Genomic DNA, 15201 nt, shown 5'->3' on the forward strand with positions numbered 1-15201 from the left:
CACCCCAGTTATGACCTGACCATAAATTCGAAACCCTATTTATGACCGGGTAACCCGAAAACACTGACCCCCGGTCCGCGGACCCCCACTACGGACCGGGTCTGCGGACTACCTATGGACCGGTCCACGGACTACCCCTACGGACCCCCTATACAGACCACCTCCCAAAATAGAATGAAAATAAGAAACAGATATTTCACTTAAGGGTTGTCTAATAGATTACTTGTGTCGGCAAAATTTCCAACGTTACAGTGTGCAAATGTAACATTCTTGGGTTCAGGCTCCGGCGCAAGATATATCATTACAAATTGCCATTTTCTTTACCGTGGCCATACAGTATATGAAAGCCTGGGAAGCCTCCAGGACGCCTCCGGGAAGCCTCCGGGAAGCCTCGAAATTTGTGCTCTTTCCTCTCTGCCATTTTGTACAGCCTATTCTCGCGTAGATTCGTGAAGTCGTTACAGGCTTCATAATTTGCTTAGCGGAATTACAGATACAAATAAGCTTAAACCGCCTATTTGAACCTAAAAAAACACCTCCCATAGCCCGATTGAGCCACAAATGAAAGTTAAAAACTTTCCTTCTTTTTGCCGTCGGCATCTCCTTACGCTTTTAGGCATTTTTGTTTTTTTTGGGGGGGGGGGGGGGAGGGGGGCGTGTTAATTTCATTTGCACAGTGTAACATTCGAAATTTCGCCGATATGAGTTATCTATTAGACAACCCATTAGTGAAATTTTTTTTTCTCATTTTATTCTATTTTGGGGGGTGGTCCGTAGAGGGGTCCGTAGGGGTAGTCCGTGGACCGGTCCATGGGTAGTCCACGGACCCGGTCCCTAGTGGGGGTCCGCGGACCGGGCGTCAGTGTTTTCGGGTTACCCTTTATGACCTGACCCTTAAATCAAAACCCTGTTTCAGACCTACGTTACAATTAGTTCCCTAGTTCAGACCAATGTTAAATTACCGTAAGAATAATTTGTGAAGGGCTTTTGTTGATTTTCTTTTCGACAATGACGAAAAGTAGCTTCTTCGTAAAAACATACCCATATCAAGGCTAGAGTGCAAAATCCATGCTCTATTTATGACCAAAAATGGCCAAAATCAGCTAAAATCGATTCCCTATTTGACCAAAACGGCTGAAAAACCACACCCTTTGGGGCTGCACATACCTATATAGCCCATATAACGGAGTACCCCCCGCTCCGGGCATTTCTGTCATCCTTCGTTTGATTCAGATGTAGGGATATGCCTATCATGTTTATGTAGTTTTCCTCGGTTTTGTTGTTGTTGAAATGTTCAGTGGGTGATTAGTATTGCACTAGGCTGATGCAGCAAGTATGGAATAGAATTAACCAAAATACTAAATCCATACTCTTCTGAAACCTGGTAAATTGCTAATAGTACCTCCATATCCCCTTTTGTACATGAACATGAACTATTTCTTCTGCATCAATCAGTGACCCTGCATGCAAAGAAAGCTCTGCACTGAGTTTGATTACATTGGTGCTTCTGCATTTGGTTGGGGATACACGGTCCCTATTTTTTCAAGTTTTGGGGGGTTCATGTGTTCAGCTTTGGTGCATGTAGGATATATTTTTTATCCATTTAGCTGTAATGTTACTGATGTGTTTATTAAACATATGGCTCAGCTGACCAAATGGACATACATGTATACATCACACCCTCCGAGTGTGTTCAATTGTCTGCATGTAGTGAAGGCAAGTATAACTTACTTATAGCTTACTTATTAATTTTTGACATAATTTAGTGTCAAATTTTATAATTAATGGAGTCACCCAGTAGTTAACAGTCTCTGTAATCCACAATCTTAGCGTAGGAAAAAATAAAACACATCAATTATTGAAGTTGAATTATAAAGTTATTATTGGAAGCCTACATATAAATATTCATTAACAAAGTGTTATTTTTACCATTTATGTCAGAGGAATTTTGTTATTGTGAATGTTGCAATTTTGCAGTAGGGAATGGACCTCATTATATTCCTGTATGCTGTTCTTAATACTGTACAGCTGTCATACCTTTAACTGTATCTTTTTACAGTCACTTTTGGGAAGTGTCCTAAGGCTATGTAGAATTGCAGTAATTTTCAAAAGGTAGTATTAGTATTAGTATTAGGTAGCATATTTTATGAAAAAAACTGAAATGTTGATAGATGAACAGCATAAAGGCAAATAGCAATGCATGATTATGCTATAAAATACATGCACAAATTCACGCCACCACTGAGTCAATTGTAAACATTGTAACATATAGATTTAGCCAAGCCTAAAAGTGGAGCTCCTGGGCTGGTTTGCTCAAAGCCCGATCAAGCTAACACAGGATAGGCAAAAATTTTGATTTGAGTTTTTGAGGTTTTCTGTTTGTAATGTCTGGCCTTCTGTTTTGAGTTTCAATAATCTCAAACTACATAAAACATAAGCAGTGAAAAACTGATTAACAAGTTAACCTAGCTTGAGCCCATGATCTAATCAAAAACTGGTACTTGGTCAGTGGTCAACTTTCAAACAAACATGTCACCTTGATGAGCTCTAAACTTGAGCCCATGATACTGTCACATGATACTGGTCAGTGGATACCTTGTTTTGACAGCTGTCAATTGACCATAACATGGATGTCCAAAATCATAAATTATGTGTGATTAAATCAAGGCTACATGACTTGCTATTAGCTGGAGTATGGCCGCCATGTTCCGCGTCATTGGCATCGTTGGCCGCAAGCACCACAATCCACACCACTAGCCATGTTGACCATGAAAAAAGAGTTGTATGGTTTTCTATTTCTATGCATGCATGTGGTTCTGTTTCTATAGTTATGGGGCTCCGCTTGGTGGCAGCTGCCAGGAGCTCTGCTATGAAGGTGGCTGTATCATAAATTGTTTCAGAAAAAATGGAAGTAAGGAATAAGTTCGTGGTTTAAGGTTATCATATACCTTTAGAGGTGTTTTGCATCCAAGAGAAGTAATGCTTCTGTTTTATACTGTACTGTAGATACCTAAACCCCTATATCAAATTAAAGCTTATAGAGCTGGTTGTCAAACAAGACCAAGAATTTTGAAATAAAATGAACTGTCCAATTATCCAGGCCCCCTATTGGGAGCATCCAAATCACCTTTAGAAAGCTACAGGTCAATGCAATTTTTTTGCTAATTTAATTTGTCACTCAGGTTCCAGCTGAATGTGTCTGAATTTTGCCATATTCAATTCCAGTGAAAAGTTACCGAACATTTTTGAAATCGGATTTAAAAAAATATATGGAGTGATTGTACAAAAATCCCTCTTGGGAAAAAAAAAATATTTAAAAAAAAAATATATTCTCTGACTGTTTTTATTGTTTACATGTCAAATTAGCTACATCGCTTAGATGCAAGACACTTCAAAAGGCATATGTTAACCCTGAAGACACAGCATTTACAACAGAGTGATTCTGAACTATATCCTTATTCTAGATGTAGATTAAACAATTATATCAATATCACCCAAGACTGCATAACCTTCATGACCTAAAGGCAAAGTCAAGATCAGATCTACTGACTGTTTTTTTTTAAAAACGGAAGCTTGGGATTGCATAATGCCAGATATGCATGTTTGCCAAAATGACTAGACATCCCAATTTGTGTAGAGTTTTTTTCTTTAACCAGCACATTCAATAAAGTCTAAAGAATGCAAACAGTTTTAAGACCTAAATGGAAGATCAGGAAGTCTATAATTAGCTGGACCAAGACAATAAGCATCAATTGAGAAGATGCTGCAAAAGTGTTACTTTTTTCTTTTCAGTCCTGACTAAAGTGCCATCATGTTCAAGATCATATATTTCATGAAAAGGTTGCAAGGATAATATTTGAAATAATTTTCTTACATGTAATTGGCCTATTGCAATAGTGGATGACATCGCCTCAGCAAAGAAAGGAAGATCTTCCAGTGTCATTTGTTGATTGCGATTATAAAAAGTAAGAGAGATACCAAATTTACATACTCCAGAACTGCTGATTAAGCTTTGACAATCCTACCTGCAAGACAACAAAAAAGGCTCGCATGAACTCTTTAGATCACATGAAATACATCAAATGAATGGTTCTTGATCCTTCTCAAACAGCACTCAACAATTAATGATACAAGATGCAACTATGGCACTGATAAACATGATGCATGCGCTGATTTTTCATGAGAGCATATACATTGCTGATGAAAACTTTAAATAAGCATAAAAGCAAATGACTTTCAATTAGCTAAATTTGGAAAAAAAGTAGACAGAGTTCTAGAGCTGGTATTCTTCATTTGCACTATCACACAATAAAAAAATTAATTCGAATTAACCATTCAGTGGATAAATTCAAAACATTGTGACGTTATAGGCGATAAATAAAGAAGACACTTCCAGGTTTTAGCTCTACAGGCTGTGCATTTTCCCAAGCTTCAGATATTTGTCAAAATATTTTAGCATTAACGTCTCAATATTGATTTTATTTCAAACAAATTAGAACCTAGTAGTTCACTAAATAGCTTAATTATTTAAGTACCTGTATTGCCTGTAAGGCTTATCAGCCGAGGGAAAACAGCAACTCCTTCTACATGTACATGAAGGAATTGTTTGACTCAAGAAAAATAACTTTTAGCTTCTGAACTTATTAGCTTGCAAAGAAAGTTGTGTCTGATAGCACAAAGCCTAGCAGTTCCTTGAGAAATATTTTGAGGAAATCAAATTACACAAGTACTGTGAGAGATGAAATTTTGGGGGGCTAGGGAGAATGACTTTTAGGCAAGTATGGTATAATTACAGCTTGCAGAGAGGATAGGCCAAAAAATTGGTTTTCATTTCTTCGCACCCTGCTGATGCTTACTTTGGGAGATGGTGCAAACCATTCCAGCAGGAGTGAAGAGATCTAATTGTATCTTGAAGTAAGAGACAAAAATCTCCAACTTTACACAAGGGTATACTATTAACTTTTGATATTTTGGGGGGAGATATGGTAGAGATTAGGAACTGAGTATAACCAATAAAGGATATAATGATTAATTAAAATGCTGTCTTTCTGCTTAAGAAGGTGGCAAGGAATAAGAATGTCATCAAGCAGAGGAGACAGTTTTTTGTTACATGATCAAAATTTCCATTACATTTAAAATGCATGCTCTTTTGTCAATGATCAAACCTAGAGGTAGATACAGAAAATTCAGAAAGAGGGAGCCAAATTTTTTTTTTTAGCAAGAACACAACTTCTCCCACTTCATATGGATATACTAAATATAGTGGGTGACGCCTTAGAATGTCTGAAAAATTAACTACCCTGAAAATTGAAGACCAAACAGATTTAAGTAAATGGTGTTGCTTGAAGTACAAACAGCCCTATACATTTTAAGCTTGCTTTGCAAGAGGAGAGGAGTGATGTGAGTAAACAAAATCTTTTATGTTCCACTTTCTGGTTGTGACTCCTGCAAGTCAAAACTACATAACACAGAAATACCACAAACAGCTTACCTGTTAGGGGTTCAAGCAAAGTTTCCCAATTATGTATTTGTAAAACACAGGAAACGCTATTTTACAAAGAAATACTTATTACAGTCAAACTCACAAAACCGTGAAAGCCTAAAATATGTCTGGAATGTTTATTGTGTAATAACCATTCACGAGTGAGATCTTCAACCACAGAAACCACAGAGCATGGATGTATTGCATTGGTCACGGAACATTAAATACTGCATAGTTTTGGTTTTTGCTTCGTCCTAAGATACACCTTCTGTCTTTATATATTAATGAAAGTCTAAATTTTGTATCAAGGACCATATCCAGTATTAAGTTTGTGGGATTATCATTTTGGAAAACAAGAATTCCGCTGAAGCATACAGTTACTCGAGCAAAGCGATGGTTAATTTGACACAGCTATAAATAGGGATGAGTAAAAATTTAAAATTCTGGTGGTTTCACTAACCTTGGGATCATCTTTGGTTAAACTAGCGACTCAAATTATTTTAGCAAATAATTACAATCCCCTGGGCCGGGTGGTTCGGTGATCTAAACACCCTGAAAAGATTGACCATGATAAATGGAAATGTTTGCTAATTTTGATATTAGTTGAGGCAAACAGTAAACACCTCAATTTTCCACTGGTCCTTTCCAAATAAATTTGCACTTGATTCACGTATTTACAAAATATAATGGAAGACTTCCATTTTCATCAATGCCACTCGTCGCTTTTCGTCGTTATCAAAATTATCATACCTGTAATGAAACGAAGTAATGAAAGTTATTTGGATTGTTTGCACTTGAGTGTTTCAATGGCCGCCAGTCGTGTCAGCCCAGCACATTGGTTTGTGAAAACAGTTTTCTCTCGTTAAAAATATCCCAAACCCTCTTTGCTAGTGTTTAAATGGTCTGTAACAGCAATTATCTCATTTCTTGTATAACTGAAATAGAGGATTTATTTTGAGACCGGTCACCAAACAAATTTGTTCCAACATTTAAGTACATTGCATATGGGAGTAGACTCTTTTTCCTTTATGTTCTAAAGATACTAATTTATGCAATGCATCATTTACTCTGTACTGATGGCACTAGGGGTGGCGAATGGTCCTTCAAAAACCATTAGTCTCGCAACATTTTTGCCAAATTTCACAGGTCTCGCAGTCTTGTTTTTTAGCTGTTATGTGTGTCTCGCAGTCTTGATTTTTCTCACAAAGCTGTCTTGCAGTCTCGATTTTTGTTCAAGGCTAAGAAAGTCGCGAATGGTTCTGAAACTTGGAGGCTGACCAAGGGATTGGAGCAGAAGTTGCAAGTGTTTATCAATAAGAGCCTGAGGAACATCTTGCAGATTTGGTGGCCTAGAAAAATCAGCAACAAGGACCTTTGGAGTCAAACAGGGCAACGACCGATAGAGGAAGAGATAAGACAGAGAGCTTGGGGCTGGATCGGCCACACACTGAGGAAACCAGATGGACACGTAGTCAAGAGGGCACTAGAGTGGAACCCACAGGGGAAGCGAAAGAGAGGGAGACCCCAAAACAGCTGGAGGCGCACGAGAATGGCAGAGTTGGCGGCGAAGCATGTTACGTGGAATGAGGCAAAAGGCACTGCACAAAATAGGGTTAGGTGGCGCGCGCTAGTTGAGGACCTATGTTCCACTTAGGAACGAAGAGGATTAAGTAAGTAAGGAAGAAAGTCGTGAAGTACTGATTTGTTTATTTTCTTTTTTAGTAAAGTTAAATGACATCACAACATCTTAGAACCTGAACGTCTTGAGTTCGCATTTCAAACACTTTAAAGTCGCGGTCTCGCAATTGAAGAAATTGAAATGTTTCGGGCGCGCAAAGAAAAACGCTAATCTCGTCGTCTCACAAAGTCTCGCATTTACCATTCGCCACCCCTGGCACTGCTTACAAGATTCCAACAGTTTAGGTGTTCTATATATTTTAATGATTCTGTGGTTATTTTATGAAAGGGCTATGGGAATGACTGTACAATCGAATATTCTTTGATGGGCTATGTAATTTAGTAATGTACAAAGATATGTTCAGGTTTCACTTCCACTATGCTGGCAATCAAATTGAAAATCGTCAGTGTAAAACGCATACTGTGAACTGCAGACCTGGGTAAAATGCAGACTGCAGACTACAGACGTCATAAGTATATATCGTTTTATAATAATAGTATCAGGCGCTGATCTTAAACATGATTATTCAGGCTAATTGTAGTGAAAGGCTGCACTCCGGTCAGGCTGAATCACGCTCCAGTTAGACTGAATATCACTCCAGTTAGCCTGGATATCACTCAGGTTAGCCTAAATAATGCTCCAGTTAGCCTGTTTACTGTTAGGTCTCAATGGTGGAAATGGTAACATCATTCAGTTAAAAAGTCAAAACTCTGTAGTCTGCATTTTACTCTCAGTCTGCACTTTAGTCTGTAGAGAAAAATTATTATTATTTTTGTTGCAAAATATATGTTTTGGTTGACAAAATCATCCGTTTGCAGTCAAACAGTGTCTGAACCCTAGAGCCGAGTTCAACTATAGTTTTCTGATATACCATTGGTTGTAAATACACGTCAGGATTCAACCTCTTTTGTTTTCACTTGAACCATATTGTTGTGATCATAAACTTAAGTTTTTCAATTTTTGCTCAGATTTGACAGAATATACACATGGTAGACCTTGATGCAAGCCAACAAATTCCAAAAGTATTCTCTTAAATGAGTCTGACAGATAAGAATGGCTCAGTACATATGTCTTTACCTTGAGGGCCTTGAATACAGCTGTACATGGTTCGAACACAATCAAGACACAACTGGCATCTGTACTGGCGAACACTTAACTTAAGTGTAAAATGTGTTGCCCATGGTGCAATTTTCAGTCCAGAACTATTGTACTGTAGAACTGTTCTCTATTAAATATTTTTGTAACAGTTTGTTTACAAATAGTAAAAAGCGTCGGTGGTCCTCCTTACAAACTGCCAATGAAAATGCTACTTAGAATCTCACCTTACGTTGCCCTACAGGAAATGAATATATTCACTGTTTTTCCTCAAAGTGATTACATGTAACTGAAGTTTTGATTCTCAAATTCATCTCTTGACTTTAGAGAGTTTTAAATACACAAGTTTTGAATATATCTGGTGGGAACACAATAAGCATGTCAACTAACCTTACTAATTATAAATAGCCAAGTTTATTTAAGCATGAACTGCAAGATTTATGTTGAGGTCTTGCGTCACATGGAGAGGATGCTTTGTTATGAGTGAAAGTTGTTGTAACAGACCTCAAAAACCTATGAACACTTTGATCTATTTGAGGATCAAAGTGTTGCCCTCAAATCAGGTCTCCTTGTAGATCATGTGTAAGGCTTACTGCCATTTGCTAACTTGGTGCTATGAGAATCATGGGCATACACAACAAGTCTCTTCTCGTAGAGTATGTTCATTCTTTATTTTTAGCACACCATGAAAACCGAAAGTAACACCACTGGTGTTGCACCAAGATGGGCTCAACATGCCAACTTCCAAGTGATGGCTGAAAAAAGCAGTTTTTGTTGTGTACAATATCCAAATAAAAAAGTGGACCATTTTACCGAAACGCTGTGTATGCTCACTGGCTCTTGTCCATGGCTTACACGAATACATTGGGCAACACAGTTTGCAACAATATTTGTTATCCAACCAATATCTCAGTTGATAAGTCACTAAAGACTCAATCAGACTGGTCAAGGCAAGAAATAATAAGTAACTGACACATCGGATCTGTTAATTCTCACAGATACAGTACATGAACACACAAATTATATCGGTTAAAAAATTACAATTAAACAAAAATCGTGTTACTGTTATATAAACTTGCACGGGTTATAGACGACTTTATTTGTACTTCTGTATCTCTATTGAACAACTGCCACCACAATATCATCACGTACATGTACAATATACACATATTTCAAGTAGGTGTTCTATAAGTCCAAACATCGTCATTAAACTGGCTTACCGTACGGATAGTTAAGTTAAGTTATTCGAAATTTTGCCAACGGCTATCAGAAAAACTTCACCAGCGAAAGGTCTCAGATGAAACGAAATTGAAAGCGTGTGTGTGACGTCGAAACTAAACAACGATCGCATGATACTGCGTAAGAGATTTCTCTGTGGCACTGATGTAAGCTTAAATTATCCGTTTGGGATTTCTTTGCGACATGTTCCGTTCGTTCCACCTAGTACAAAACCATCACAAACAACACGGTGTAATTTAAGGCTACAAAATCTAAGTTGTTATGTGTCCAAACCCGTCCGTTTGTCACAAAAAAGCCTTATACCTAAGCGAACAGATCGAACCTTCGTGATCAATTGATATTGAATTCCTTTGAAGACATACAACACATTTGAGCGTATGTTATCTTCAATCTAACTCACCAACAGGCTGACTTTTCCCCACTGAAACCTGTAGAAGGCACAGCTGTATCAAACATAGTGTTAACACGAGGAAAGCGGTCGATATATTCCTTGAACGAGGCATGATAACTCCGAAACGTACAGCTCTTTCACAGGGAGCCCTCACATCCGTTTAGAGCATGAATAAAAGATGAACCTACCTTTATCGCGCGTGTTTTGTGTTTTGTGTTTTGTGGCGGCCATTTTGAATTAATTTCGTTATGTCATTGAAGCACAATATCTAAAGTTAAATTGATCACAAATTATCCGGCTGAATATGGGCTCTGAAAACAGATCATTGAAACAGTTGAAGTTAAGGAGGAATCTTAAGCCGGTCTGTCGGCTTTCCCAATGATCAAACATTTTCATACAATGTGCACGTCATGATGGATGAAACCCGCTAAACCATCAAAGCTTCTTTTTTGCAATACACATTTAGTGTAGAATTTTTAACTCAAACATTTTCATTCAGCTTCTTGCTTTAGTGACTTCAACTGCCGAGGATGACGGATGAAAATGTTGATCGTTTAAAAGTGGCCGGTGGTTCCACGGGGCCTTGAAAAAAGATTAAACATTCACAAATACATTCATTACAAGCGATAAATCGTTCGCTCTTTCACACAAAACCCGTTTTATTCCATTTTTCCTTGGATTAACTAGATTGGGCCGACTTTTCCGTGCAATTTTCTTGTACTGGAGTAAATCCGAATCATTTTTTTTTTCACTGTACCGCGCGCCAAATCATCTGACATGAAATGGCTCTTTATTCCACTCTACTCTTAGTCCGATTTCTATTTAAATGCTTGTGAAGCCATAAAACGTAGCCAGTCCAAATTACGATATGTCGATTTAAATCTGTTAGGTGATTCACGAGTGCTATAAACATGTACATGTAGATCTCAAACACAACCCTCTTTTTACGCTGAATACTAAGCCGTGACCTGAGGTCAAGGTCACCGCGGCCGTAGAACATACAAGGTCAACTAATATTTATGACCAGGAGTCCAAATTGTTTTAATTTTAATTTTTGTAAATCAAAACAACTTTGCCATTAAAAACCACGATATGCCGATTGAGAAGTGCTAAGCTACCTGTGGATCTCACATCTCTCTTTGTTAACACTGGGCATGGAATACAAAGCGCTCTGGAGGAAAAGCCACGAGTTCGCGACATCATGCCTTGGTCACATTTAATGTTCGAGGCAAACCACAGCGTCTTAGTAGATCTTCACCGGAAAAGGCACTGCTTTTTTCAAAATACTTTTAGTTCACCATGTTCAGAAGTAGAGAGAGCTCCTAGATGTCGGTTCCACGGAAATTCGTTTACGTGACAATTCCTGCGTTACAGTGTTGTCATCGGCTCTCGCTGCCGAAAATAGACTGTAAGCAGTCTCTGTTGTTTTCCTAGAGTGACACCATGAATAGTAGAAGACGCGACATCGCAGACAAGGGGATAATTATTCTTCTTTAGCCCAAGATAGACACGAGTAGGTGGCTTCCCTCGTTCAGTTCTTCGTTTGGTTTTCGTGACATTTGGGAAGATCTTTCTAATTACACGACCAAATGCACTCGCATCTACTGGCTTCAAATCCGGGCAGTTTTCTTTCGCCTGCCAACCATTCGCCAAATATCTTTCGTACAACTCCGCACAGGGCACATAATTTCTTTCATTCGCCTCACTGTAGTTTTCAACCAGCCTAGTTTAAGTCGAGAAAAAATTTTTTCACTACCTGACTGACGCGTACACCATCGATCTTCATTAAAATTCGAGTAGCGAACTAAGCCTCTTGAACTTTTGTACTCACCATTCCGTTATTTTAAGTTTGTTTCTCGACTCAATGTTGATTCCTTCACATTCCACAGCGCTGGCTGAATTATTTTTCAAAACATTTGCAACATTAAGAGGAGGCCATTGGTCCGCCATATTGCAACACTTTGAACGCACGTCACGAAACCCGCATTTTGACTTCCGGTCTCTCTTTCACATCCTATTTCCGTTCCCCCCAACTGGCAGAGACATACGACGAAAGCTAGTCAGAAATTTCATCCCTTGTCACTTTATTATCCTCGGTGAGCGATCGGCTACCCCCGAGAATTTGCGAATTTTCCCGCCCGTCCCAGACTTCCGTAATTTCGGCTCCAGACCTCGCACTAGCACACCGCGCGCGTATTAAAAATTCAAAATGGCCGCCACAAAACACAAAACACGCGCGATAAAGGTAGGTTCATCTTTTATTCATGTTCTAAACGGATGTGAGGGCTCCCTGTGGCTCTTTCATCAACTTTCCGCTACTCATCTACATGTGCACTCTGGGATGGAATGACGTCATTAGGTCTCGATGCTCATGACGTCCACCTCCGCAGGATGAAATATAGAGAGGATATTGCACGGTGGCGAGAAGATATGAATTTTATGTTCGAGTGGCAAGAACAATATCTCACGAGTGAGCGAAGCGAACGAGTGACATATTGTTCTTGCCACGAGAACATAAAATTCATATCTCCGAGCCAACGTGTAATGTTCTTTTATTATATGGAGAAACCAATTCAACCAAAGCAAAAGGCGGGAATCGTGAGGTCATTGAACGATACGACACTCACAAAGGTGACATACGGAAAATACGCCACTCGGGTCCCGGTGAAGTGGCGTATGGAATCTACGAGTGGTTTAGTTCCCAGTAAAACACTCTTCTCCATATAATAAGATTGGTTATAAATAAACTAGCAAAAGATTTCTCTCGTGATTGAGGTGAAATCTCGATATCCACTCAACCTCTTGTAATGACTATTTATTTTGTTCAATTTGTTTTCATTTTATTTGCAGTTTTTTTTTCGCTGTCGATACGATACAAATCGCACAATGTTAACAACTATTAACTATCATTATTACGTGAAAAGACCTCACAAATACTCTGTTGCTTTTAACCCGAAGAGACTATGATCATAGTCTTGTTGTAACTCAGTAAACGTTAACATAGACGGCTCAGGTGGGAAGAGAAACAGGAAGAAAAACGAATACGTTCGATTTGTAACATTTCGGCAAAATCAATTGATAAAAACAAGGAAATCGAAAGTCCCCTGGGGGCTTGCAACGAGGCGGAAAATCTAGAGAGTTCCAGCTCTGCTGAAGGCAGACCAGAAGTAAATGTCTCCATGACTAATTCAACTCTTTGCCTGATCGTGTTGAGCTTGGCTTCCCGGTGGCGTGATTCAATAATCATGATCGGTCTGACAAGGGAGTCACTTGAAAATTATCGTTTTCCGAGAAACAGAGGAGGATCACGTGGCATGTAGAGATAATAATAATTTATTGATTTATAGTGCGCTTTTTAATATACCAGGTGATCAAAAGCGCATTACAGCAATAAATAACCTAAAACTATACAAGTATTAAAAAATCTACAATAAAATTTAAAAAATAATTTAAAAAAAAAAACACTACATCATTTATTATATACTGTACGTATTTAAGAAATATTAAAAGCTAATTTAAAAAGATAAGTTTTAAGATTTGACTTAAAAGTGGAAATACAGTTGATCATACGGAGGCTAACAGGAAGAGCGTTCCACAGAGTGGGCGCAGCCACACTGAAGGATCTGTCACCAAATGACTTTTTCATTCTCCCCGAAGGATGCTTTAATAAAACACCTTCAGTAGAGCGCAGCGAATAGCGTGTAATAGTCTTAATATGAATTAAATCGATGATGTAACTAGGTGCCATGCCATAGAGGGCTTTGAAAGTAAGTAATAAAATTTTAAAATTAATTCTATGTCTTACTGGTAACGAGTTTAAATTTATCAAAATGGGCGTAATATGGTCATACTTTTTACATGACATAAGCAGCCTAGCTGCAGCGCTTTGTACTCTTTGCAATTTAGCTATTTCACAGTCCGGTAGTCCATAGAGAAGTCCATTACAATAATCAATTCTACTTGTAACGAAGGCATGCAATACCATTTCTAATTTATCCCTAGGCAGAAAGTGGCTTATTCTCTTGATATTATGTAACCAGAAAAATGCCGCACTACAAGACTTAGAAATATGGGTCGACATAGAAAAATGCGAGTCGAACTAGGCGTTTAGATTACGCACTACCTTAACAGGCTTAATATCGATCATGCCAACACGGACTGAACTGTGATTAATTTTCAACAACTGTTGTCTCGATCCGATAACAATAAATTCAGTCTTATCATCGTTGATCTTTAATTTGTCGCGGTACATCCATTTACGTAAGTCACTAATGCATCGCTCCATGGCTTCCAATACCTTCACTTGATCCGTAGGACTGTTAGGATTAAAAGACAAGTAAAGTTGCATGTCATCAGCGAAGCAGTGCGCATTCGGCAGGTGGACTTGTACTATCTCAAAGAGCTTGGAGGCGTAAACCACAAACAGAAGCGGGCCGAGACAGTTGCCTTGTGGGACACCAAAACGCAGATCGAAGCTATCAGATGTAGCCCCCTCAAACAAAATACGCTGGCTGCGTCCCGACAAATACGACGAGAACCACTCTAAAGCCTTCCCGCCAATACCAAAATCAGTGGTCAAGCGTTTTAGCAAAATCGCGTGTTCCACGGTGTCAAAAGCAGCGCTTAAGTCTAAGAGGACAAGTAGTGTAACACGCTGCGAGTCCATATTCAATAGAATATCATTAGCAACTTTGACCAACGCTGTCTCCGTACTGTGATACCGGCGATATGCCGATTGTAATAGCGGATAGAGACCGAACCGGACAAGGTGGTCGTATGTCTGATTGAATACTGCACGCTCAGTGAGCTTGGAAATATAAGCCAAGTCGCTTACAGGACGCAAGTTCTTGAAGAGAGATTCGAGTTCCAGTTTCTTTAACAGTGGTATGACCACGGCCTCTTTCCAGCTGTCAGGAAAATTCCCGATTCCAACGAGCTGTTAATTATGTTGGTGATCACCGGAATAAGTGGTTCACTACAGGACTTCAGTAAGTGCGTGGATATGGGATCGAGGCAACAGGATGTTGATTTAGAGTTCGCAGTGAGCATACGCACATCATCCTCGGCTAATAGCTCAAAAGCTTCAATACGAGTCGGAGGAATTGTAGAGTCACTATTTACAACACTGTCATCCATGACATAACCCTGATCATTCGGGACATAACCCTGGTCGAGCTCTTCGCGTAGTCGACTGATTTTTTGCACAAAGTACTTCCCAATGTCATTTGCAAGCGCTGATTTGTCCGTATAGTCCGAGAAGCATAACGAGTTCTTTTCCACTAGAAGGTTTTTCACAGCACGAAATAACTTGCCTTG

General features: G+C 38.9%; 1 protein-coding gene and 1 long non-coding RNA gene across 2 annotated transcripts; both read right to left on the reverse strand.

Annotated features, from left to right (window-relative positions):
- Positions 1-1608: 1608 nt before the first annotated feature.
- On the reverse strand, positions 1609-10086 carry LOC149114859 (uncharacterized). Its single transcript, XR_016206206.1, has 2 exons — positions 9895-10086; positions 1609-4025 (listed from the first exon to the last, which is right to left on the reverse strand). It is a non-coding gene; the product is annotated as an uncharacterized LOC149114859 (long non-coding RNA).
- Positions 10087-10327: 241 nt separating this feature from the next.
- Positions 10328-12176, reverse strand: LOC149114860 (uncharacterized). Its single transcript, XM_089285762.1, has 2 exons — positions 11717-12176; positions 10328-11608 (listed from the first exon to the last, which is right to left on the reverse strand). Exons 1-2 carry the CDS (start codon positions 11833-11835, stop codon positions 11254-11256), a joined length of 474 nt encoding a protein of 157 aa, XP_089141888.1. The 5' UTR covers positions 11836-12176; the 3' UTR covers positions 10328-11253.
- Between the last annotated feature and the right edge of the window lie 3025 nt (positions 12177-15201).

The sequence above is a fragment of the Orbicella faveolata genome, unplaced genomic scaffold (assembly GCF_042242905.1).
Source record: "Orbicella faveolata isolate gen_17 unplaced genomic scaffold, um_ofav_v1 contig_13, whole genome shotgun sequence".
In the NCBI taxonomy this organism is placed as follows: domain Eukaryota; kingdom Metazoa; phylum Cnidaria; class Anthozoa; order Scleractinia; family Merulinidae; genus Orbicella; species Orbicella faveolata.

Bases quoted from the DNA above. Each gene is read 5' to 3' on its own strand.
- LOC149114860 (XM_089285762.1), bottom strand. From the start codon at position 11,835: ATGGCGGACCAATGGCCTCCTCTTAATGTTGCAAATGTTTTGAAAAAT. The intron at 11,609-11,716 runs GTGAGTACAAAA...GACTTAAACTAG, and splicing joins AAACTTAAAATAACGGAATG to GCTGGTTGAAAACTACAGTG.